The 25,408-nt window shown below is 34.4% G+C and overlaps 1 protein-coding gene across 1 annotated transcript in view; it reads right to left on the bottom strand.

Annotated features, from left to right (window-relative positions):
* Positions 1–640: 640 nt before the first annotated feature.
* PDCD10 (programmed cell death 10) overlaps positions 641–25,408 on the bottom strand; it is a 45,944-nt gene continuing 21,176 nt past the window's right edge. The window contains exons 3-8 of the mRNA XM_049774483.1: positions 24,869–24,922; positions 22,874–22,991; positions 21,629–21,755; positions 2,809–2,887; positions 2,539–2,621; positions 641–1,123 (exon numbers count right to left, since the gene is read on the bottom strand). Of these exons, the coding sequence (XP_049630440.1) occupies positions 1,042–1,123; positions 2,539–2,621; positions 2,809–2,887; positions 21,629–21,755; positions 22,874–22,991; positions 24,869–24,922 (543 nt within the window). The 3' untranslated portion in view covers positions 641–1,041. The remainder of the gene's footprint in view (positions 1,124–2,538; positions 2,622–2,808; positions 2,888–21,628; positions 21,756–22,873; positions 22,992–24,868; positions 24,923–25,408) is intronic.

The raw sequence follows: 25,408 nt of genomic DNA, 5'->3' as shown, positions 1-25,408 counted from the left end.
TGAGCTTATCATTATCAATTTTCCCTAAGTTTGGAGTCATTTCTATTGGGTTGCCTATTTCATATTTTACAGAGTTTCATTAAAATGCAATAATTTAAAAACATCATGTATTTTCAAATTTTTTGAGTATGTTAATAATCTATAATAACAAATTTTAAAGAGAATAAACAAGAGCCAGAGAGATAGGACAGTGAGTAGGACTCCATTTGAGTCATCAAGCCCCATTAGGAGTGATCTGAGTGCAGGCCAGGAGTAAGCCTTTAGTACCTGCACTCTCCCTCACCCCTCCCAACATACAAAGACTAGTTCACTTTCTTCTGCTATTAATCAGGGAGAGTTATGTCTACTTGATAGAACATCAGTACTGTAAACAAGATGTATTTGCATGACAAAAATATAGTAAGCACAATCTGGAGATAAATGATAGAAAAATATTTTCACTGAATACTTTTTGCCCAGAGTGTCTAAAAGATTTTTTAAATAAGGAATTCTTGTTGCTTTATCTGTAAGTGATAATTAGCTTCTTTAGAAATTGTTTGAGATTACATCACATAATCTTCGTCTTCTAATACAACTCTTCCACACACACACCACACAATTTCTCTAAAATATATGTATGCATTTTTCAAGTAAAGAAATGTTAAACAGATGTAAACTATTTATTGAATATTTGCCACCAAATATTGTTAAATACATTATCTTGCAGCATATCGCTTTCAAGTTAAAATGTCAGAAACAAACACCAATATTTACAATTCTTTTAAGGAATGTTATATAATGACACATTAAGGCGTAAATTCTTTTGGCTTATAATTCTTAAAAGAATGATAATAGCAAAAGTGATGCAAAATCTTCAGTGTGAGATTATGATTAAGCTACATTTTACAAAAATATGGTGTAAGATGGCAATAATCCCGTTCAACATCCTGGATTAGATCCCTTCAGGAGGGACTGATAATTTATACAGTCAAACTTTAAATTTACAGATAAAGGCAGTTCAATACTGCCACTGAGAAGTACATCTCTTAACATATACAACTCTCAGGCCACAGTTTTGAAGGTCTGAAGTATCAAGTTGGTTTGATGAATTAGTCGGTTGGCACTTATGAACACATTTATTGCCCTGTTTGGAAAAAAAGAGGTATTAATTTCATAAAAAAATCATCCCACAAAAGCAATATTTGTTATTGTCTACTAATTAGCAATAAAATTAATTTAGAAGAAAAACAAGTTAGTACTGATATGATTTATATTTCAGTTTGGAATTGGACAGTCCTGTATCAATTGAAACTATCTAGGAATTACTGCCCCCTAGTGGTTCTGAATGGCAAAGTGGTATTGGAGGGCTGCTAATGAGTGGTGGCGCCTCAACAGTTTATAGGTAGAAAGAATATGTCCATTGGTCAAAGAGGATGTGTGTATTCTCCAGCAATTATGCCATAGAAATTAATGAAATAACACCTGCTAAATTATCATCTCAAAAATTTGTGTATAAATAGATATATTTAAAACTGTTCAATTATAATTTAATTATAATTTCTTTTACGTTTTCTTTAAAAATAAAAAAAAATGAAAATGACAAACTAATTTTAGAATCAATCTACTTTTAAAAAAAAATTTAAACATTATTTTGCGCTGGGGATGGCTGGAGAGATAGTATAGAGTATAAAGCACTTGCCTTACACAGACTGAGCCTGGTTCAATTCCTGAAGCCCTGAGCACACCACTGTATGTACACCACCCTCAAAAAACTAAAATAACATTTCTAATTGCATCACATTCTCCTATCAGCCTATCTGCATGGGGAGTGGAAAGAGGGCTGATACCTACTCCCTTTGTATGGTCTTAACAACTCTTAACAACTAGGTGCTGTTCCTATTTAAAACGAAATGCCTTTCAAAAAATTATTCCCCCCAGAAAATTGTTGCAGGTGGAATGTATAAAAAATTCAAATTTCAGCTGTATATGGCTAATTTTTACACTCCAAGAGGGAATGTGAGTGGCTATCAGAAAACCAAAAATCCAATTGTCATCCCTTTTTAGAAAAGTCCACCAGTATCTGTTTTGGACTACTGTCATGGCTGAACTCTCCAACATTCATTTCCTTTACTTCTTTGTTTTTTATAGTCTATACTCAGAGCTTACTCCTGGCAACCACACATAGTGACCACACATGCTGTCAGGGATCAAACCTAAGTTAGTCATGATAATGTCCACATGCCTTACCTTCACACTGTAATTTGCTATTTTTATTTTATTTATTTATTTATTTGGTTTTGGGTCACACCCGGCAGCACTCAGGGTTACTCCTGGCTCGACACTCAGAAATCTCTCCTGGCAGGCTTGGGGAACCATATGGGATGCCAGTATTTGAACCACCAACCTGCTGCATGCAAGGCAAACACCTTACCCCTCTATCTCTATCTCCAGCCCCTAATTTGCTATTTTTAACAATCAACCTTAGTCTTGAGTTTAACTTACATGACTATAATGATATGAAAGTATGATTTTAAAGAGATTAGAAATGAGACTACTTACTTGCCATCTTTAAAATAGGTTTTCAGAGTATCACTGAAACTTTTAGAGTACTTTACAAATTCTTTCTTTTGATGTTCAAGTGCCTACAGTTATAAGAATAAAAAACATTCGATATGAGAAATAGCACAAAAGCTAAAGTCAAATAAAGCAGATTATATAGAAGATGGTACAGATAATGACTTTTAATCACTTAAATACATATAATAGCATATTCAAGGCAAACAAAACCCATATCTAGAAAGTTAGATAATAGGATGCTTCTAAACTTACCCTGCGGTTCTGGTATTGATATTTCTTAAAGACGTTATTCACTGTATCAAGAAGTTCTTTTATTGCACTAGCTATATCCCTGTTGAAAAGTAAAAAAGAATCTTCATAAAACCAGGTACATTTGAAAGAAGCTTGAACATATATTATTAAGACTTACAAATCACAATATTAAATTCCACATGAATACTATGTGATGATATTGTGCCAGACTATTAAACAGATGTTTGAAATAGCCCTCTCTAGAGCCTGACTTCTCTGGACTGCTTGACAAAACATTCCAAAACATCACAATATTATGTTACTTAATTCAGTAATATTTTACTACTTCAGAACTGTTTACTCAAATTTATAAGAATATTAATCTACCTCTTATCTTTTCTATGTTTTTTAATTTTTTTTTAAATTATTGTTTTTGGTTTTGGGTCACAGCTGAATTTGCTTAGGGGTTACTCCTGGCTCTGCACTTAGAAATTGCCCCTGGCAGGCACGGGGGGACCATATGGGATGCCGGGATTTGAACCACTGTCCTTCTGCATGCAAGGCAAACACACTACCTCCATGCTATCTCTCCAGCCCCACCTCTTATCTTTTCTAATTAAGTTTTCTCTTGCTAAATGAAACTAAATTCAAATTGTCATACTCTTTCATTTAGCCACCTCACTAACCATTAAATAAAATGTTGGTGCTTCTTGCACATTACTTATATGCATCAACATTTTGATTTACATACCTAATAGTTTAGATGTTTAAGAAAAATATTTTCATCTTAGGGTGGCTCTATTCTCTTAAAATACACTTTGCTTTAGTTAAACAATATGATGTTCTCCTCTTTGGAAATCTGCCATTCTTTCCTTACGAGAAAATACTTAAAATTCTGTGAAATAGCATTAGGATATTTTTCTACTTTAGGTTTCTAGCAATCATTCTTTGACTACAAATACCTTCCTCCTCTTCTAAAAAGACAAGAGAAATCAGTAATTCTCAAGGGAGAGTAATAGCCCACGAGGAATGATCCTTGAGTACACTGCCAGGAGTAGGCACTGAGCATGACTGGGTGTGCCCCCAAAAGCAAAAATTAAAAAAAAAATTAAGAAATCAATTTACTATTACTAGTCTACCTGAACTATTGAACACTTCTGTTATATCTATGTCCTTTTCAATTTCCATTTTCTTTCTTTTTTTTTACAAGTTTAATAAATCATCACAGTTTATTTAACAAAGTTATTACTGACTTCCTAGACACTTTTTTTCATGTGATACTGAACTTAATGTAATTTTCATTTTTTAAAAGATGTCTCATTTCCTATGACAACATTTTCATATTTATTCTCTTAGCTCTTAACAAATAATTCATGTAAATCTAAGTTTTACCAGGACTTTTGAGTCATAAGTGACATATTCTCAACTGCACAGTCCTAAGAAACTGAAGCAGTAAAAGCAGAAGTAGGGTCCTCTTTGCGACTCAGAAGAGCCATTTTCACCCCATGTTCAGGAGCCCCAAGGGAATGAGAAGCACCAAAACAAGGGGAGGGGTCTTCCAGCCAAGCAATTTAGGGTATGCCCAGCCGCATAGTCCCAAGAAACTGAGACAGACAGAGCAAAGTGGAGTCCTCTTTGTACTGAAAAAGCACAAATTGTGCACCCAAGTCAGTGCACCTCAAGAACAATGTTGGTGCTTTGCTTCACTACATAATGAACCCCTCAGGACGGCAAAGATCAGAATGAAAAGGCAATGAAGAAGTTCACCATACTTGGTGAGTGAGATTGGTAGCTTTTAAGATCTGAATACTATCAACAAGCTATAGAAACTCTCTGATAAGGACTTTAGAGAAGCAATGTTGAGAATACTCAAGGATCTTAAAGATATCATGAATCAAAAAGGCTCAAGAGGATTGAGAGCAGAAATGAAAAGATTTTGAACAGAAATAAAAAAACTGAAAAACTGGGTAGTTAAAATTAAAAGTTCACTGGAAGGCCTCAGCAGCAGAGTAACAGCTGCTGAGGACAGAATCAGTGAACTCGAAGATGAACTGCATAACACCTCCAGATAACAGAAGATGACAATGAATCTAAAAATATATGAAAAGCTGGAAATAAGATTCAGAGGAACAACGTAAGAAATATTGGTGTCCCAGAGGGCCAGCAAGACCTCTATGAAGAAGTGACAGTAAGACATCACTGCTGAGAAGTTCCCAAAACTGGAGACAGCATGTACCTGCATTATGAGGGACTGAAAAATACCAGTTAAAAGAGACACAAATTAAAAATACTCCAAGCCAGAATGATATCAGTTTCAATACCAGAATGATAAAAACCATGAAAAAAAATAATAACCTATAGGTAGCAAGATCAAAGAAAGAACTCACTTACAAAGAAGAATCCTTAAGATTTACAGCAGATTTACCAAAATCAACTCTGTAGGCATAATGTGAGATATAGTGAAAAAAATAAAACAAAATGAATGCCTCACCAAGAATACTTTTTGCAGCCATATTTTCATTCGTATTTGAAGGAATGAGACACAAATTTACATAAAAACAACAGTGTAGGAACTTTACAGATTCAAAACCAGCTTTGATAAAGAAAATAAAGAGGAGAGTTTAAGAGAAGACAAACACACCAAACTTCTACAAAAAGATGGCACAAAATCCCATGACAATAATCTTTCTCAAAGTCATTGGACTAAATGTATCAATGTAGAGACACAAAATGCAAAAGGGATCAGAATATGGAATCCAACATCCTGCTGCCTGAAGAAACACAGTTGAATGGTCAGAGAAGACAAAGACTCAAAGTCAATGTTAGAACACTGACAGTCAAATAAACGCTCCTTCCATAAAGCTGGGGTGATCATACTAATATTCGACAACATAGAATTCAGGCTCAAAAAGGTTATGAGAGAGAGGGTCATTTCTTAATAACCAAAGATATATGTAAGGAATAAATAACACTCCTAAACATATATATATATATATATATATATATATATATATAACACCTATAAGGGTCTAACAAAATATTTAAAACAACTACAAATAGACTTAAGTAAGACATCAATAACCACACAAGTTGGAGGCTTCAATACCACTCTCTCACCTCCTAATAAACCAGGCTAAAACTCAACACAGAAATACTGAATTGGAAGGAAGACCTGGAAAAGGTGTGTTAGGATATATATCATATTTTTCATTCTATAAGACGCACCAGGCCATAAAGATGCATATAATTTTTAGATGCTCCCCTCCCTGCACTCAGGCTTCAGCTCTAGGTGGCATTCGCTCACTAAGACACATCTGTTGAGGAAAAAAGTGTCTTTTGGTACAAAAATACGGTACATTATAGGGCTTTTCATTCATATATTTTTTTCCAGCATTTGGGCATGAAAAGTTATATATATAAAACTTTTCATGCCCAAGTAACTGAAAAAATGAAAAACAAAGGAGATTTTTCATATATTTATATAATATATAAGGCTTTTCATGCCCCAAGTACAAATTACACATTCTTCTCCAATGCACATTGAACATTCTCTAAGACAGACCACATGCAGGGCCATAAAACCTACCTCCTTAAAATCAAGAGTATAGAAATTGCATCAACTTTATTCTCAGGCTATGAGGCACTGAACATAGAAGTAAATTATAAAAAAAATAAAAGACCAAAGAAATAATCTAATACCTGAAAATTAAAACAGTTCACTACTGAACATCCAGGGCTCCAAGAGGAAATAAAAATATTCCTGGAAACTAATGAGATTGAGGACATGAGCTATTAGAATATGTGGAATATGGCCAAAACAGTATGAACAGTAAAGTTTATAGCTGTGAAAACATTCATCAGGAAGACCTATACAAAAACTTGACCGCACACCTTAAAAAATTGAAAAATTACCAAAAATGAGAAGAAAGAGGCAGAAGGAAGAAAATAATAAAAACTTAGAACAAAAATTAATATACTGGAAACCGAAAACAAATCCAAAAGTTCAACAAAACTAAGAAGTTGGTTATTTGAAAAAACAAGATCAATAAGCTACTAGGTAACACTCACAACCTAAGAAAGAGAGGATATACTGAACAAATAAGAAATGAGAGGATATAATGAACAAATCAAAAATGAGAGGAATATTAAACAGATGCTACAAAAATTCAATGGTTGAACAGATTACTTTGAGAATCTCTATGCCACAAAATAAAAGAACCTAGAAGAAGAAAGAAATGAATAAATTCCTGAACTCCTATAAGCTCCCAAAACCAAACCAACATGATTTGGAATACCTGAACAAACCTATCACTACCAAAGAAATTGTACTGATAATCAAAAGTATTCCCAAAATAAAAATTCCAGGCCTACATGGATTTTTTTCCCCTAGAATTTAAAGAGGATCTGCTGCTGATCCTTTTCAGGCTCTTTGAGGAAATTAAGAAACACCCAGGTCCTATGAAGCTACCATTAACTTGACACCAAAAGCAGGCAGAGATACCACCAAAAAAGAATTATAAGCTGATACATTTGATGAACAGATTCGAAGAGTCTAAACAAAAATACTAGCAAATAGAATCCAAAAATTCATTAAAAAGATCATACAGCATGACCAAGTAAGAATCATTCTGAGCATTCAATGATGGTTTAACATATACATCAATCAACACAACACACTATAACAATAAAAGAAAAAATAAGTCATATGATCATATTAGTAGATGTGAGAAATCATTTGACAAAATGAAGCACCTGTTCATAATAAAAATTCTCAAGATGGGAATTAAAGAAATTTCCTCAGTATAATCAAAGCCATCTACCCAAAGCTAACAGAAAATATTATATTCAAGAAGAAAAAACTGAAAGCTTTTTGTCTAAGATTTGGCACAAAACAAGACTGCCCACTCTAGCCACTGCCATCCAATTGAGAACTGGAAGTACTTACAATAGCAATTAGGCAAGAAAAAGATGTCAAGGGCATTTAGGCAGGAAAGGAATAAGTCCAAATTTACTTGCAGATAACATGATACTAAATTTAGAAAAATCTTAGACTTCACAATAAAGCTTCTAAAGTAATAGATTTTCAGAAAAAAAGTTGGCAACTACAAAATTAATGCAAAAAATCCATGCCTTTACTACAAAAAATAAAAGAAATATTAAATGAACAATCACATTCAGAATTCTGTCTCCAGAAAAATTACCTTGCAACAACTCAAGAGGTGAAAGGCTTATACAAAGAAATGTACAAAACACTGCTTCAAGAAAGAAGAGGTATAAGGAAATAGAAATATACCCCTTGTTCATAGATTGGGAGGATTAACATTATTAAAATGGCAATATTTCCCAAAGCACTGTATACATTTAATGCAATCTCTTTAAGAATTACCTATGACATTTTTTAAAAGAAAATGATCAAATACTCCTGAAATTCATGTGGACAAATAATCCTCCACAAAGAGCTAAAAGCAATCCTTTGGAAAAAGAAAATGGGAGGTATCAATTTTCCCCCAAACTCAAAATGTATAAATGGGTAGTGATTAAAACAGATTTTAGAATAAAGACAGACCATGAGATCAATGGAATATCCTGAGACCGACCCTCAAGTAAATGATCAATTAACCTTTGATATTGGAGCAAGAAATCCAAAGTGGAGCAGGGAAAGCCTCTTCAACAAGTGTTGTTAGAAAGACCAGTCAGCTGTATGCAAAAAAGAAAAAAAAATTAACTCAGACCTCTTTTTAACGCCAGGCACAAAAGTCAAATTAAACTGGATTAAAGTCCTTGATATCTGACCTGAAACCAAAAGGTACATAAGGGAAACAGACAGAACTCTCCATGACATTGAAACTAAAGGCACTTTCAAAGATGAAAACGAGTAAAGTAGTAGAAGCAAAGATAAACAAATGGAAGTATATTAAACTAAGGTGATTCTGCACCTCAAAAGAAACAGTGACCATGATACAAAGATTGACCACAGATTGAGAGGAACTATTGACCCAAATACACATCTAAAAAGGATTAATATCTAAGATCTAAAAGGCACTGGTAGAGCTTAACAAGATATAAAACCATTTAAGTGCATCAAAAAATGAGAAGAAATGTACAGAAACTTCCTCAAAGAAATACAGATGATCAAAAAAAGGTACATGAAAAAATACTCATCATTAATCACCAGGGAGAAGCAAATCAAAACAATGAGATATCATCTTATACTACCAAGACTGGCACACATCAAAAGGACATAAGGACAATCATTGAGTCCTGGTGCAGATACAGAGAGAAGGGGACCCTTATTCACTACTAGTGAAAATGTTTGATTAGTTCAGACTTTTCTAAAATAATATGGACATTCCTCAAAAAACTAGAAATTGAGTTCCCATATGACCAGCAATACCTGAGAATATACCCTAGAGGGCTTAACAATCACAATGTAAAAAAGGCATCTGCACGCCTATGTCATTGCAACACTAGTCACAATAGCCAGAATCTGGAAACAACACAAGGTGAGTGGATAAAGAATGGAATGCTACACAGCTGTTAAAAAAAATGAAGTCATGATATTTGCTAATATGTGGACAGATATGGAGAGTATCACGCTGAGCCAAATGAGTGAGAGAGGCTAGGGGAAGACACGAGATTATTACACTCATTTGTAAAACATAAGTACCTTCAATAGTATTCTTGATTGTCAATAAACTAAACTCTCCCATCAAAGGCACAAAGTAGAGGGCTGGATCAGGGAACAAACCCATCCATTTGCTGCTTACAGGAAACACACCTAAAATCTCAGGAGACTCAGACTCAGAGTAAAAGGATGGAAAGCAATTATAAAAGCCACTGGAAAGCAAAATAAAGCTGAGATCGCCATACTTATATTAGACCAATTTGAATTCAACCTCAAGGAGGCAAACAGACAAAAATAGACAGTACTGATTGATCAGAAGAACAGACCAAGAAGTACTAACTCTAAAAATATATATGCACAAAATTTTGGGTCAACAAAGAATGTAAGGGTTTGCTCACAGACTTATATAAACACATGAACACATGGGAGATTTCAACACGCCACTTTCACCACTGGATAGATTCACTAGGCAGACTATCAGTAAGAATATTATAGTTCTAAATGAGAAAATAGAAGAACAGGCACTTCTATTCTCAAAGAGCTGAATATACATTCTTCACAAGTGCAAAAAAAGAGGCTAGGATATATCTCATTGTAGAACACAAATCTAACTTACAAAAATTCACAAACATAAGAATCATACCACAGACTACAATACAACAGAGATAGACTCTTCTTTATAAAAAGAAGTGGAAAAATTCTTAACACCCGGGGACTGAACATCATGCTGCTTTTAACAGTTGGATCAAAGAGAAATCAAGGAAGAAATAGAGTCCTTGGCAGTAATGATAATGAAGAAACAAGTTACCAAAATCTATGAGACAGCAAAAGTAGTAATTATGGGTAAACTCAGAAACACAGGCTTACAAAAGGAAAGAAAAAGACAAAATCAACAACTTAAAGCCATGCCTTATATATCTGGAAAACCAACAACAAAGGAACCCAAACACAAGTAGACTAATATAATAGTATAAAAAAAGAAAAAAAGGAAATATAGAAATCAAGAAAACAATAATCAATAAAAACAGGAACCTGTTTTAGAAGAATAAACAAAATTGACAAACCATTGGTATGACTCACAGGAAAAAAAGGGAAAGTGCTCAAATAAACCAGATCAGAAATGAAAGGGGAGAAATTACAACAGAACCCCTGAATCCCAAGACATTAGGGGAGCTTACTATGAACTCTGTTAAGCTAGGGAACCTAGAAGAAATAAATAGAATTTTGAAAATATATAATCTCCCAAAAGATTTTATTTATATAATATATACCTATATATTTAAATATATATCTTATATATAATAATATATTATATATAATATATATCATTACATGATATATAATATATAGAATATATAATAATCTTTTAAAAGATGGATGAGGAAGTAGATAGGTTAAACAGGCCAATCATAAGCAAGGAAACTGAAATAGTAATTAAGAATTTCCCAAGAATAAAATTCCAGGACCAGATGGATTTACTGGTAAGTATTATCGAACTTTTAGAGAATTATTACTTATGATTCTTTAAATCTTCCAAAATATTGAAGAGACAGGAACCCTTTCTAATATATAGCTAGCATTACAATGATTCCCAACGCTGACAGAGATAATACCAAGAAAGAAAAATACAGAACACTTTGCCTGGTGAACACTAATGCGAAAATCCTCAACAAAATCTTTGCAAACCAAATCCAACAGCACATAAAACATAAATCAGAATCATATTGGTTGATTACGCAAGGATGAGATGCAAGTGGAATGTTAGTAGGATGGTTCAATATATGCAAATCATTCAACAATTATATACTGTACAAATAAAGGAAAGATAAAAGTTATATGATCATGTTAATCAATGCAGAGAAGTATTTGACAAGATCTAACATGTTAATGAGGGAATTAATTAATTCATGATTAAAATCCTCAGCAAAATAGGTGTGGAAGAAACCTTCTAAGGATAGTAACAGCTATCTATAAAAAAGCCCACAGCTAATATTATTCTTCATTGTGAAAAACTGAAAGCATTCCTACTGAATTCCATTGTTTCCATTTTTATTCAATATAGTATTAGAAATCTTAGCAACAGTAATCAGGCAAGAGAAGGAAATCAAAGGGACCTAAATTGAAAAAGAGGAATTCAACTATCTAAATTTGCAAATTATCATGATGATGTACACTGAAGATCCTAGAGTACACAAAAAAAGCTCCTAGAAACAATTAACCAATATGGCACAGTGGCCAGTTATAAAGTCAATACACAAAAGCCAGTTGTATTTCTTTATACTAATGACTCAGAAGAAACGAAACTGAGCAGGGAAGGAGAAACAAAAATATCAAATGATGGGGGATGGGGCAAAGGGAGTTTCAGGTGCACTGGTGGTAAGAAAGACAGAATTAAATATCCAAGTTAGAGTCAAGAATGAACTTATAAGACCCCAATTTTAATAACCAAAATTAAAATGAGCCTGCTATTATGGCAGGCTGGAGTGGAGGATGGTGGCATGGCATAGGATAGACTCTGGAAAGACTGATAGAAGAAGCAGGCTGGCACTGGTGGTGGGACTGGAGATGAAACACTATAAGTCTAAAACTCAACTATAAATTAACTGTAAACAATTACAATGCTTTAAATACAAAATTTTTTAAAAGATAATATGGTACCAATACCCTAAGACAATAGAAACGAGGAACAGTAGGACCAGTTCATGGTAGGAAATTTGCCATAAAGAACAGGGATGCTGTTAGGTAGAGAAATGACCACTATGATAAATATAGTTGGAAATAATCACTCTGGACAAAAACTGGGTGCTGACAGTGTGTAAAGTTATATGCATAACACCCTTTCAGAAACAATATTGCAAAACATAGTATCTAAAAGGAATAAAGAGAAAGAAAGAACAAGAGAAAGAGGGAGGAAGGGAAGGTTGAAAAATGACTGCCTTAGAGAATGGCAGTGGGATAGGAAACTGGGACATCGTTGGTGGTGGGAAATTTGAAGAGATGGATGTTGGACTTTATATGACTGAAACTCAATCATGAATAACCCTGTAACTCTGTATCTCATGGTTATTTAATGAAAATAAATCATTTTTACAAAAAAGACCAGATTCTTTTAAAACAAACACTTCAGCTTTATTATTTACAGTGCAAAAAGTAAGTTCGCTAAGATTTCTAGATAAATGTATCTGCTAAGCCCGTTAAATGTAGAATGTTTCATATAATATTTCTAATATATACAGATGTGGGAGTTCTAACAATTACAAGTATCTGAGACTTTTGTACAAAGCAAGCAATTATTTTATCCTGCTGTGTATTGGTGACATTTTAAAATTGTCAATATATTTTTATATTTTTTGGTTTGGGGCAACACACTTAGCAGTGGTCAGGAATTACTCCTGGCAGGCGTGAGGACCATATGGGATGCTGGGGACATATTCAGGGTCCACCATATACAAGGCAAATGCCCTAACAGCTGTGCTAAAGCTCTGGAGTTCCCTGTCCACTCATTTTTGATTTTTTTTTTCTTGGTTTTTGGGTCACACCGGCTTTGCTCAGGGGTTACTCCTGGCTCTAGGCTCAGAAATCACTCCGGCAGGCTCGGGGAACCATATGGGATACCGGATTTGAACCACCATCCTTCTGCATGGAAGGCAAACACTCTATCTCCATGCTATCTCTCCGGCCCCTTCAATTTGTTTTTTGGCCATAGTTTACACAAAGCAGTTATAAGTTATAAAACTGTTCTTTTTGTTTATGAATTTAACCAAGTCAACTCTTTTTGCATCCATGGTACTTAAAAGCCCACCCTTAAAACCGTGCCATAAGACATTCTATTTATTATGTGAGGAAATAAATGCTTCTATCAAAGGGCAAGGCCAATGGACAGAATAGCACTCACAAAATTAACAATAAAAATAACCCCATTAAAAATATTAAAAGCTGAACATACTTCCACAAGACATAAAGGATCAACAAGTACATGAAACTGTTCATTATCAAGATTATCAGATAAATGCATATCAAAATAACAATGAAAAATCATCTTACACTATTGAGAATGGCCTATATCAAAAATCAATAAAAAATTACTAATTACCAGTCAGAATAACATTAAAATACTTATTGCTGAACAGTGATATTGTTCATTGTTGGTGGGGAGTGTAACCAACCTTTATGAAAAATAATCTGGAGACTTCTAAAATTACCATATGATCCAGGTATTCTACTTGGTAATCTATCTTCAAAACACTAATTCAAGAATATATGTATATACCAACTATGCTCACTGCATTACTATGTAATAGCTAAAATCTGCAAACAATGCAAATGCCCAACATTGAGTAGATAAAAAATATGGCATATATGTACAATGACTATTACTGTTAAAAAAAAAGATATACATGATTTGCTACAACAGAGATGGAAAGGAAGCTGTCATGACAAATGAAAACAGAAAAAAATGTGATTACATTCACTTGTGCGCAACCTAAAGAAGCAACGTGCAACATCCAATAAAAACAAATTCAAAATTAAATATAACTCACAAAATGTTAAGGTGGGGAGGGGGACAAGGAAGGGAACTGAAAAGGATCTATGGACAGCAAGGAAGGGAAATCAGCACACTGGTCAGGTGGTAGATGAAATAACAATAAATATCAGAAAAATTTATTCTTGTAAACTATTGTTTTCAAAACATGTAAATTTTCTGAATCTGTAAAAAATTCATATTTGTAGTGGGACTAATATTATAATAAATCATACACAATGACCAACTATTTATGTACACATATGATAAAGTTTGGTATCCTCTTAATATTCTGCTAAAAAAAAACACAAAAAAACAAAAAACGTGATTTGATGGGGCCAGAGTGGTTGAATAGCAGGTAGGGAGACCAGGGTTCATCCCCACCATCCCACATGGTCCCCTAAGCCTTCCAGGCATTATTTCTCAGCAGTAACCTGAGTGCTGCCGGTGTGGCTCAAAAACCACCCCCCCAAATTTATCTAAAATAATAAAGAAGATAAACAGACATTTTATATATAATGACAGTGACTGGATTTAGTACAAATAACTGCTAAAAATGATTGATTACTCACCCACTAACCTGAGAAGGGAAAAATAAGGATGAAGGCAAGGGAGAGAAGAGTTTGTAAGACGGTATCCTAGGCTAATTAATAATTACTAGAAATCTGGTTATACTTCCAAAAAAACCTTTTAAACAAACAAACAAAAAATATCTCTAGGTCTTTCTGGAAAACGAAAAAACCAGACTGGGAAAACCAGCATCACAACTTCAAGCCTTAAGGTAATGCTTGATCCATTATTGATCACAAGTTTTGACAAAGAGCTCTATCGACCAAATCTATCCCCAGACTTAGTGTTTTCTAAAAACAGCAATTTATGTCAAATATGTCATATGCTCAAAAAATAGTATTTTCATTTAGGGCACTAACTTACTGACTACACAGAATATAAAACAATACAAGCAACAAAAATGGTTTGTTTACCACCCATGGGAAACTACAAATAGTAAGGTATAGAGTATTATGATAAACAGTCTGGGTTACACGGTTTTTGTTTTTGTTTTGTTTTTTCTTTGGGAACACATCTGGTTATGCTCAGGGCTAACTCCCGCCTTTGTGCCATAGATTATACCTAGGTGTGTTCAGGGTACATTATAAGGTTCTGGGTTCCATTTCAGGAAGAAATTTTAGAAATCTGTAGCTATTCAGCGAGTCATTTGAGAAAACATACACTGAAAGGACAAAAAATATCAGATTAAAATGTAAATCAACATCCTATTTTATGGAACAGAAGCACTTTTAATCTTTAACCAAAGTTTTTATATATTACTATAAACTATGTCTATGATGTTCATTTTGTTCTAGAATGAACACATGTAGAACGCGATTCTAAAATATTGTAAAACCAAACCTTATGACTATACAAATAGAAAATTATGATAAGTAAATACAAGACTTTTATTCTAAAATTCATAAATTCCTAACAGTCTTGCATAAATTGGGATATAACAGACTTAAAACTAAATTTTAGTGATACACAATCTAACCCACAAAACCTTTCTTCAGTCAAGTTTACCCTCACCAAAGATGATTGGCCTACAAAATGGAAAATCTTTACATATGACTTGCTGGCTTTATATTTTTTGTGTTCTGACCCATTCCACCTGGGTCAGCTTTTCAACTGTAACCCATGTGTCTATGTGTGTGTATGAGTATATGTGTTAGTCACCTCAATGTCTACTGTCCGCCTGTAATATACATAATGTTGTCTATGTTGTATATTGGTCCTCCCGTTATATATAATCCCTCTTTCCCTCCCTTCGCTTACTACCTTACAAATTCTTTTTTAGACCTTCACTCTCTCAGCCACGATCTGTTATTTTCCCCATTTATTTTCTGTTTATTTATCTGTTATTCTCCTCCATTTTTCCTCATGTCTTAACTCCTCAGGAAGTGAAATGTTCTCTCACCTCAGCCAGCTGCCAATCAACTCCCAAAGAGAAAAAACAGATTCTCAGCCTGACTTGCCAAAGCCCAAGAAGAAGCTACCACTGCCCCTGCTGCTGATTTGCTCTCAAGTGGTGGCTCCCTTTCCCCACTTCCCTTTGCTGTGGACTGTTACTTGCTATCAGATTCGGTTTCTGATAAGCCCCCAGCTGAAGGACATTTCCTGATATGTGACTGCTGGGAGCCATTTTTCAGACTCCACAAGACCATATCATAAGCTGCAGCTGTATTCTGGATTTTATCCCCCCCCCCCACTATTTCAAAATATTTAAAGGGGACATGTATTTCTCTCTTGAATATTTCTTTTTATGTATTTCCTTCCTAGGTATAACTTTTATTGTCTATCTTCTATGTAGCAGCAGCTTTCTCCATCCCCTACCCCTTTTATTGGATATATTTAGTAGGAAATTCTAGTAGAAAAGTTTCTCTAGTGTTCTGAGTTCATAGAAGCAGGTTATCAGGATTGTTTAGCTTTTTATTTTTATACCCATATGTACCAGTAGGCAATGTGGCATTGTTCCTTTTTGCATAAACATATTAAAATGGGGAAACCTTATGTTAACAAACAAGTTTTAACTGATAGGGATAAGAACACATATATTTTATATTGCAGTGGGCCTTATATCATAGTCACAGTGACTAGGGTTAGGCTCCAGAAGATTGGACTATGGCCATTCACCCCTGAACCTTGGATCCCATCTAGGAAACCATCAGTTTTCTATACCAGCATCAGGAATCGGACTTCTACAAAGGAAGGCACTACTGTTGCCTTGGCATCAACTTGCTCCAGAGTGGGTTCATATGACACTGTGATGACAACAACAACCTTTCAGGGCAGGGTTCTCTCCACTGCCACCTAATGGTGAGATGAAACCAGAAGACACTCTGCATCACCATGACTTTAACATAGGATCTGTACCAAAGCCAGAATCTCTAACTACAGAAACCTGACAGTAACAACCGTGATTGTGAAGAGCTTCTACAGAGACCACAGAAAGACTTTGAGGGTTCGATAACTTAGTATGCCCGGATCCTGCTGTAGTTAGTCTTATGCCAAAATGTTTCATGGGTAAGGTTCTCTCTGTTTTTAGGCCAAAGGTTTCCCTTTATATATTCCCCATATTTTGCTGAGCCTAAGCAAAAAAAAACAAAAACAAACAAAAAAAGCCAAACTCCAGGCCCCCACCATATTTTAAAATTATTTATTGTATTTTTATCTCTTATCTTTTAAATCAAAGCTTCCATTTTTTAGAGAACCTTCAGACACAAATTATGTATTTTACCACATATTCACACATTTTTCTATAAAGCTAAGAGGAAAGGAATAATAATAAAAAGGCTGTAGGCCAGGGGCCAAGTGGTCTTGGATGCATTAGCAGGGAAATAAATAAGGACAGAACTAAATATCCAAGTCAAAGTCAACAATAATAGAATCAAGGTACCTAAACTTTAACAATCTAAACTCAAAGGGGCCTGTTACACTGGCATTCCAGGGGGCAAAGGGTGGTAGGATAGGATGCACCCTAGGTCCATTGATGGAGAAAGGTTGACACTGGTGGTAGGAAGGGCCCTTTCTCATTGTATATCTGAAATTCAACTATGAAGAACTCTGTAGATCAAAATCGTTTCAATAAAATAAAATTACAAAAACTAAACCTATAAATTTTAGGTCATGTACACAAACGCAAATGTCAAATACTCATTAATCAGAAGAACATTTGAAATATGTTTGCCATGTTATTTATTCTAATCAATCCTAAAGAAAGGGGGAAATAATCACATTTAACAATGCTCTTATGGGCCACTAACATGTCCTATGTTCTGTGGTATGTTACATATAACCTTTCTTTTAAAAAATATTTATTAAAGCACCATCATTTACAAGTTAGTCATAGTTGAGTTTTAGGATTTACAACAGTCCAGCCCAACCCAATAACCAGTGTCCCCAGGCTCTTGCCTCTCTTTATGGGTTTTGTTTGGGGGTCATACCCAGTTGTACACAGGTTTACTTCTGGCACTGCACTCAGGAATCATTACTGGCATGCCAAGGAGACTTGAGCTGGAGATCAATCCCATATCAGACAGATGCATACAAGGCAAGTACCCTACTTGTTGTGCTATTGATCAGGTCCCCATTTTTTATTCTGATAAAATTTCATATACTAATTTGAAAAAAATTAAATTTTTAACAATATGGTGGCCAGAGAGATAGTACAGTAGGAAAGTTGCTTGCCTAGAACATAGTCAACTCAGGTACAATCACTTCCTGTCAAAAATGACCCCATGAGAGCACAATCAGGAGTAAATCCTGAGGACAGCTGAGTGTGGCCACAAAAAACAAAAGTTTTATTGTCTATATCATAATATAAGGTCAGCAATAGAATAATTTTAGCTATAGCCACTAGGTTAACTGACATATAGTTGAGTTTTAGTCTTAAAAATGTTAAACAAACCTGGGGCTGAGGGGGGTGGAGTGGTAGCATAGAGGTAGGGCATTCGCCTTGGATGCGGCTGACCTAAAATTGATCTCGGGTCGATCCCCAGTGTCCCATATGATTTCCCAAGCCAGGAGCAATTTTTGAGCACATAGCCAAGAGTAACCCATGAGCGTCACTGGTGTGGCCCAAAAACCAAAAAACCTGTGGCTGACTGTCCTTATTAAAAAAGGATAAGAGGGGGCCGGAGAGATAGCATGGAGGTAAGGCGTTTGCCTTTCATGCAGAAGGTCATCGGTTCGAATCCCGGCGTCCCATATGGTCTCCCGTGCCTGCCAGGAGCAATTTCTGAGCATGGAGCCAGGAATAACCCCTGAGCACTGCCGGGTGTGACCCAAAAACCACAAAAAAAAAAATAAATAAATAAAAAAGGATAAGAAAAATATTTTAATTGCCATTATAATTATATTGTGTGCTTTTGTTTGCTACATGTGGAGCCAGAGCCTCACACATCTAAGGCAAGAAAGAGCTCTACTATTTAGCTAACAACCCATCTTGTTGTTACTCAAGTTAGCTATGCTGAGTAGACTCTACTTTCTGAAATTTTGCTGTTGTCATAACTGAGTCAGAAAATTATTTCACTGATTATGGACATAATTCCTTATGATTAAAACTTGTTTGCTAATAAAATGGCTTCCCTAGAGTGATAATGCATGGGGTATAGCAAAGATGTCTAAGACACCCGAGGGAAGAGAAAATGTTAAAGTAATAGGATAAAAGCTCTGGGTTTACCACTACTAAGCTAACTTCAATCACACTCCATTATATGATGCTACTTAAAAAAGATTTAACTTGTCACACCTCTTCCTAACATAAATTTTTTTTGAATAATCAGATTAATAAATATTATTGTTTTATAATTTGAAGCAGCTCTACCAATTTATAAACTGTGAGATTTTGGGAACGCTATTTAATTTCTTGTTTCTCAATTTACTCACCTGTTAGAAGGGTGTTGCACTGAGTTAATAAACAAACAAAAAATGCTTTAAAAATACTTAGCATTGGGGCCGGAGTGGTAGCACAGCAGTAGGACGTTTGCCTTGTGTGGCAGACCCAGGACAGATGCAGGTTCAATCCCCGGCATCCCATATTGTCCCTGAGCCAGAAGCAACACATGAGTGCCCAAGACACCTGAGTAACACTGGGTGTGGCCCAAATTAATAGAAAAAAAAAAACAAAAAACTTAGCAGGTAAGTTTTGTAAGTGGTATTCACAAGTGTCATTGTATGAGTCCATACTTCAATAACCTGAAAATCTAAATTTTTTAATGTTTATCTTCACAGAAATGGAGTAGAGATTAACAACAAACATATGACTATCAAAACAAGTTAAAACATTATTTAAAAATTTGTGAAATAAACTGGATCAACAGCTGTGTTTGAGATCACTGGCTATCGTTTTCCAGAGCTAACATGTTTATACCAGATTAAAATAAAAAATCTATAGACAGTTCACTATCTTTCTTCCATACATTACAAATAGTTAAAGGAAGTTGGAACTTTGCTACCAAATTAAAATATTTACTTTAATGTTGTCTCTAGTGAGATTCTGACTGATAATGATGGCCTACTTTTTGATTCAGTCCTCTATTACTGCCTAGAGCCATTGGGAGCGAGCGCAGAGATAGGATAGTGAATAAGGCCCTTGCCTTGCTGTCTCCAGAATATCATATAGACCCCGGACACTACCAGTATTAATTCCTGAGTACAGAGACAGAAGTAAATCCTGAGCATTGATGGATGTGGCTCCCAAACCAACAACAGCAGAGATACTATTTGATGCCTTGGTTAGGTATTCATAAAAAAAAGTATTTTTCAAAAAAGCATATTCATATTCCTCCTCTAAACCACTTAACTAGACCCACACCAATTTACACAGCATTTTACAATATAAAGTAGGATTAAAGAATGCCATTCTATACAAAGTTTCTTTAGTTCATTAAGACACAATGTCCATGAGAATGGTTCCAAGAGAACCAAGCTAAATATTCCAAAACTATAATTATTCCCAACTTTCATGTTTTCTGTCATTTGGAATGAAAAAAAAGAATCAGACTTTTGGGGCTGGAGCGATAGTGCAGTGGAAGGTCATTTGCCTTGCATGCGCCTGACACAGGACAGACCGCACATCGATCCCTCAGCCAGGAGTAACCCGAATGCCACTGGGTGTGACCCAAATATAAAAAATTAAAAACAAAACAAAACAAAAGAATCAGATTTAAATTAACTTAACTAGATATATGCCTGGAGTTGCCCTCATTCACCTATAAACTTATCTGTTTGGAGAATGCTCTAGAATCCCTTTGTGCCTATTGCTTACTATCCAGACTGCATGGATATTGTGTCTTATATAATTTATTGCTCTTAAACTTGGATACTGAAAACTTGATCCATATTAGAAAATGCAGTTGACTCTAAGAGTTTAGTCCTCACTCTAATCTAATGGCTTGTGCAGTTTCTTTTTTGTGCTTTGTTTTGGTTTTGTTTTTGGGCCACACCTTGTGATGCTCAGGGGTTACTCCTGGCTTGGGGGCCATATGGACGCCAGGGGATAGAACCTCGGTCTGTCCTAGGTTAGCATGTGCAAGGCAAACACCCTACCACTTGTGCCACCCCTATGGCCCTGCTTGTGCAGTTTCTGAAATAAAACAAGACTGGCCACTTTTACCAATGTTTGATGCATCAAACTTCTCTATTTACTTTAATCTGACATTTACATTATTTGTATTTTAATTACATTCCACTTTATGCATATTTCTTTCCCTATTTAAAAATTAAATATTCTAAAAAACATTATGTATTAAGCAAACATGGCAAGAGCTTTAAAAAGTGAACAAAAACTCAGCATTAATAATTTTAAATGTCATCTCAAATTACTATTTTCTTTCTTCTGGTTTTTTTAGGGGCTAGGGGCTACACCTGGTGACGTTCAGGGGTTACTCCTGGCTCTATGCTCAGAAATTGCTCCTGGATCAGGGGACCATATGGGAAGCCTAGGGATCGAACCTCCTTGGTCTATCATAGGTCAGCCGTGAGCAAGGCAAATGTTCCTACCACTGTGCCACCAATCTGTCCCCTCAAATTACTATTTTCATTGAATATTAATATTAATAACATACAAAGAATAAATAATATAGTATAAATGTTCCTTTGAGGTACATATCAGAACCAAAAAAAACCAAAATGTTGCTTACTTGATTGTCTGCAGGAATCTCACTCTGTCATTGATTTCATCTGGAATCTTACTGAGAATTTGTTTAAGTGCTCGTGCTTTTTCATTTAGGTCCTGGAATTCTGACTCTGGTCGTTCAATCATATACTCTGTTAAGATAGGTACAGAATTATAAGCATCATGAGACTTCCTTTCCTAAATTCAATTGCCAAAGTTAGATGAACTTATTGGGGCAAAGTCTGGGTAGAAAAGGGAAAGTTCAAAATAGAATTAATTATAATATATTTAGTTCAGTAATATTAGGCCTCCCTCAAAGAAAAATATCAGAAGAGGAAGTTTAATCATATTTACATTGAGTATGCTATATTTTATGATATCAAACATGAATAAAAGCAAAAACAATAATTATTACATTGTCCTCTGTGAACTGTGCTTAGGAACTTAAAGGGTTAGATGGGGGAAGCACTAATTTTTGTTTGTTTGATTTTTTTTAAACTTAGGCATTATTTAAAAAAAAAATTTTGGCCCTTTCAAATTGGTATTTGTAATATCAATACAAAATATCCTATCCAGGATTCATTCTAAAGTGAAACTAGAATTCACCAAATATATTAAATGGAAAAAAATTTTAAAAATATACTTTATATCTGACAAATAAAAAAACAAAAAATGATTTTCTGTTTTATGCAGACTTTTCAACATCGATGACAAAAAGTCGTAACAAAACAATAGAAATGATAGGGGGCAAGACTTTCTGTCAAACATATATTTGAATGAAGTACTTTTTAACAACTAGAAGAAAAATAAACAAGGGACAAGAAGATTGTTCAGGGGTGCATAACTTTCCTGCTCAAAGTCCTAAGTTCAATTTCCAGCACTGCATGGCCCTTGAGCACTGCCAGAGTGATCTTGTTGGCAAGCACCACTACAATTGAGTCCAAATACTGAATCATTTGACACAATTTAATAGAGTACTACCAAGAGTGACCCTGTGTACAGCTTAGGAAAGCCAAGAGTCTAAAAATAAAGAAATTAAACAAGGGTCGGGAAGGTGGCACTAGAGGTAGGGTGTCTGCCTTGCAAGCGCTAGCATAGGACGGACCGCAGTTCAATCCCCCAGCGTCCCATATGGTCCCCCCAAGCCAGGGGCAATTTCTGAGCACATAGCCAGGAGTAACCCTTGAGTGTCAAATGGGTGTGGCCCAAAAACCAAAAAAAAAAAAAAAAAAAAAAAAAAAAAGAAATTAAACAAGATTATTTCTGGTACCTTCTACATCATCAGCTGCCATTCGAAGAAGAGATTCTGTGAAATTAACTTCTACACATTTTTTCTCTAAAATTTTTATAATGATGTCCTGGGTGAGTCCTGGGTTTTCTTTTTCAGCCTAAGGGGGGAAAAAAAAGTTTCTTTTGAACTTTCAAAACTAAAATCAGCACCTTAAAGCCAAAATATAACTGTTTAGCATCTGGTGGGAACTTCTGACAGGGATCAATTTATAATGGCAGAAATCTTTAAAAGCAAGTTAGTGTGATGGCCAGAGAACAGAATGCAATGCCTGGCTCCAAAAACAAATCAAAACAAAACAAAACAACCCCACCCCCCAAAAAAAACCCAGAAATGGTGATGATGATAGCATGCCTATATATATGTTTTGGTATTTTTGCATCAGTAACTTTTTTTTTTACCACCATGACCCTATTTTCCATTTGAATATAAAATTTTTAACATAATTCTACTTCTGTATTTTTTCTCTTGCAATAAATCTAATAACAAGAATTTACACGTGATTGGTAACCATCAATTACTCTGTCTTAGCTTAAACCTCAGCAATATTTACTTTTTTCCATTAACTAATATTCCAAATCAAGGATCAATAAATCATATCAGCATCATTTCAGATTCTCTGCATTAAATGAACAGAATATCAAGAAAAATCAAATAAAGAATAACATTGTCATTAACCTCTCTAGATTTTTAGATTGTTTACACTTGTAGCCAACACCCCAAAAATATGTATATTGTACAATCATGTTGTTAAATGATTGCAATTTATAAATGTAAAAAACAAGGGTAAGATTTCTTTGGAATACCTTAATAAAAGAATCAACCTACTTTCCCACAAAATGACTCACTTCATATTTCATTTTTGTAATAATAATATTGCATTCACTAGTTTTCAGAAAACCCTTTTACTACCTCAGAAACTTGTTTTATTAAGGAATTTACAATGGTTATTCTACTTACACTAAGTTCCAAAATCTAGTCATTTCAATACTATTCAAAAGTACTTATTTTATCAAGGTTAATTTTCAAAGTTTAGTTTTCCCCAATAACTCCATACCACTTCATTATTTTTTAAAAGTTCTAATCCATGTACTTTTCTTAAATGTTTGCCAATTCTAATTATTATGCAGGTGATTTCTTTTCTAGCTTATTATAAAATTAAACAGCAAATAAAACACATTTGGTTCTTTACTAGAAGAAACTGTTTCTTCATTTCCAGTCTAATAAGACCACAGATCCAGCATTTTTAGGTTATTACTTAATTTTGCCATTTTAGTAAGCTTGCTTCTCTTTAGATTTCAAGCCAAAATCTTAAAGATTGTGGATTAAAATAGAATAAAAAATACTAATATTTATTTCGACCCAAACACTACATATTCTAAAACGATTTTTACTCCTACAAACATAGATCTTATTTTCTCATTTGAAAATATTGTTTAAGTTCTATATTACTGATTATCATGTTCCAAAAATCTTCTACAATCTTATAAGTCATTTTAACAAATCAAGTAACAGTAAAAATTTGAAAATATGCTCTAAAGCTAGAAAACTATGAAACAGATTAAAAAGTGACAAAATAAGGAATATCATACTAAAAGCATTTATTTCAGCTTATATTAAAGTTTAAGCAAGGGCTAGAGTGATAGCTATAGTGGTAGAGCATTTGCCTTACATATTGCAGACCCGGGATGGACCTGGGTTTGATCCCTGGCAGGCAACACACAAGATCCCTCGAGCCTGCCAGGAGCGAGTTCTGAGTGCAGAGCCAGGAGTAACCTGAGTGCTGCTGGGTGTGGCCCCTCCCCCTCAAAAAAGTTTAAGCTTTTCATGGACAAAGAAATAGTCATAAAATAACCAAAAAGTTTTTAATAAAAGGAAATAAATTTGCAAGATTCACATACTATATATATGAATATGAATATGTACATATTCACAAATAATATACATTTTAATCATCATAAGAGTACTTGTGCTTACCTTAATAAAAGCTGCTCTCAGTGTCTGAGCTGCAGATAGATTTACTCGTTCTAGCTACAATGAAAATTTAAAATTCTTATTAATACTATTTTTCTTGGAAAATTAACATTTCTGGTATTTTACCATGGAGTAACAGCACCAAATTAACCATCATTAAAGAAACAAAAACACTTCCTAACAACTAGATATCACAATTGTTTAACATTTCTAAAGTTTTATTAGAAACTATCAATGAAGATATTAATGAAAATATTAATGGAGTTCTTTATATTTTTTTAGAAAAGACATCCCACCTTAAATTTAGATCTACCTTAAAATTAGTGTGAAATATGAGATAAAGTAAGATCTATATTTAAAAATGAGGATCAGAATTATTGAAAATAGAGGTACAAGATTAAACTCTCAATCTTCTGGCAAACTGAGTATACTTCCATTTACTGAATATAAAATTACCAACACAAAGAAATGATTTATTATTCAAGATTCTGTGCATTCATAACCTCACTCCTGTGTTACTTTTTAATATATCACTCAGATTCA

Source organism: Suncus etruscus, chromosome 6, assembly GCF_024139225.1.
Source record: "Suncus etruscus isolate mSunEtr1 chromosome 6, mSunEtr1.pri.cur, whole genome shotgun sequence".
Taxonomy (NCBI): Eukaryota; Metazoa; Chordata; class Mammalia; order Eulipotyphla; family Soricidae; genus Suncus; species Suncus etruscus.
Note: the sequence above shows the minus strand (reverse complement) of the source record. Positions and strands in the feature narration are given on the sequence as shown.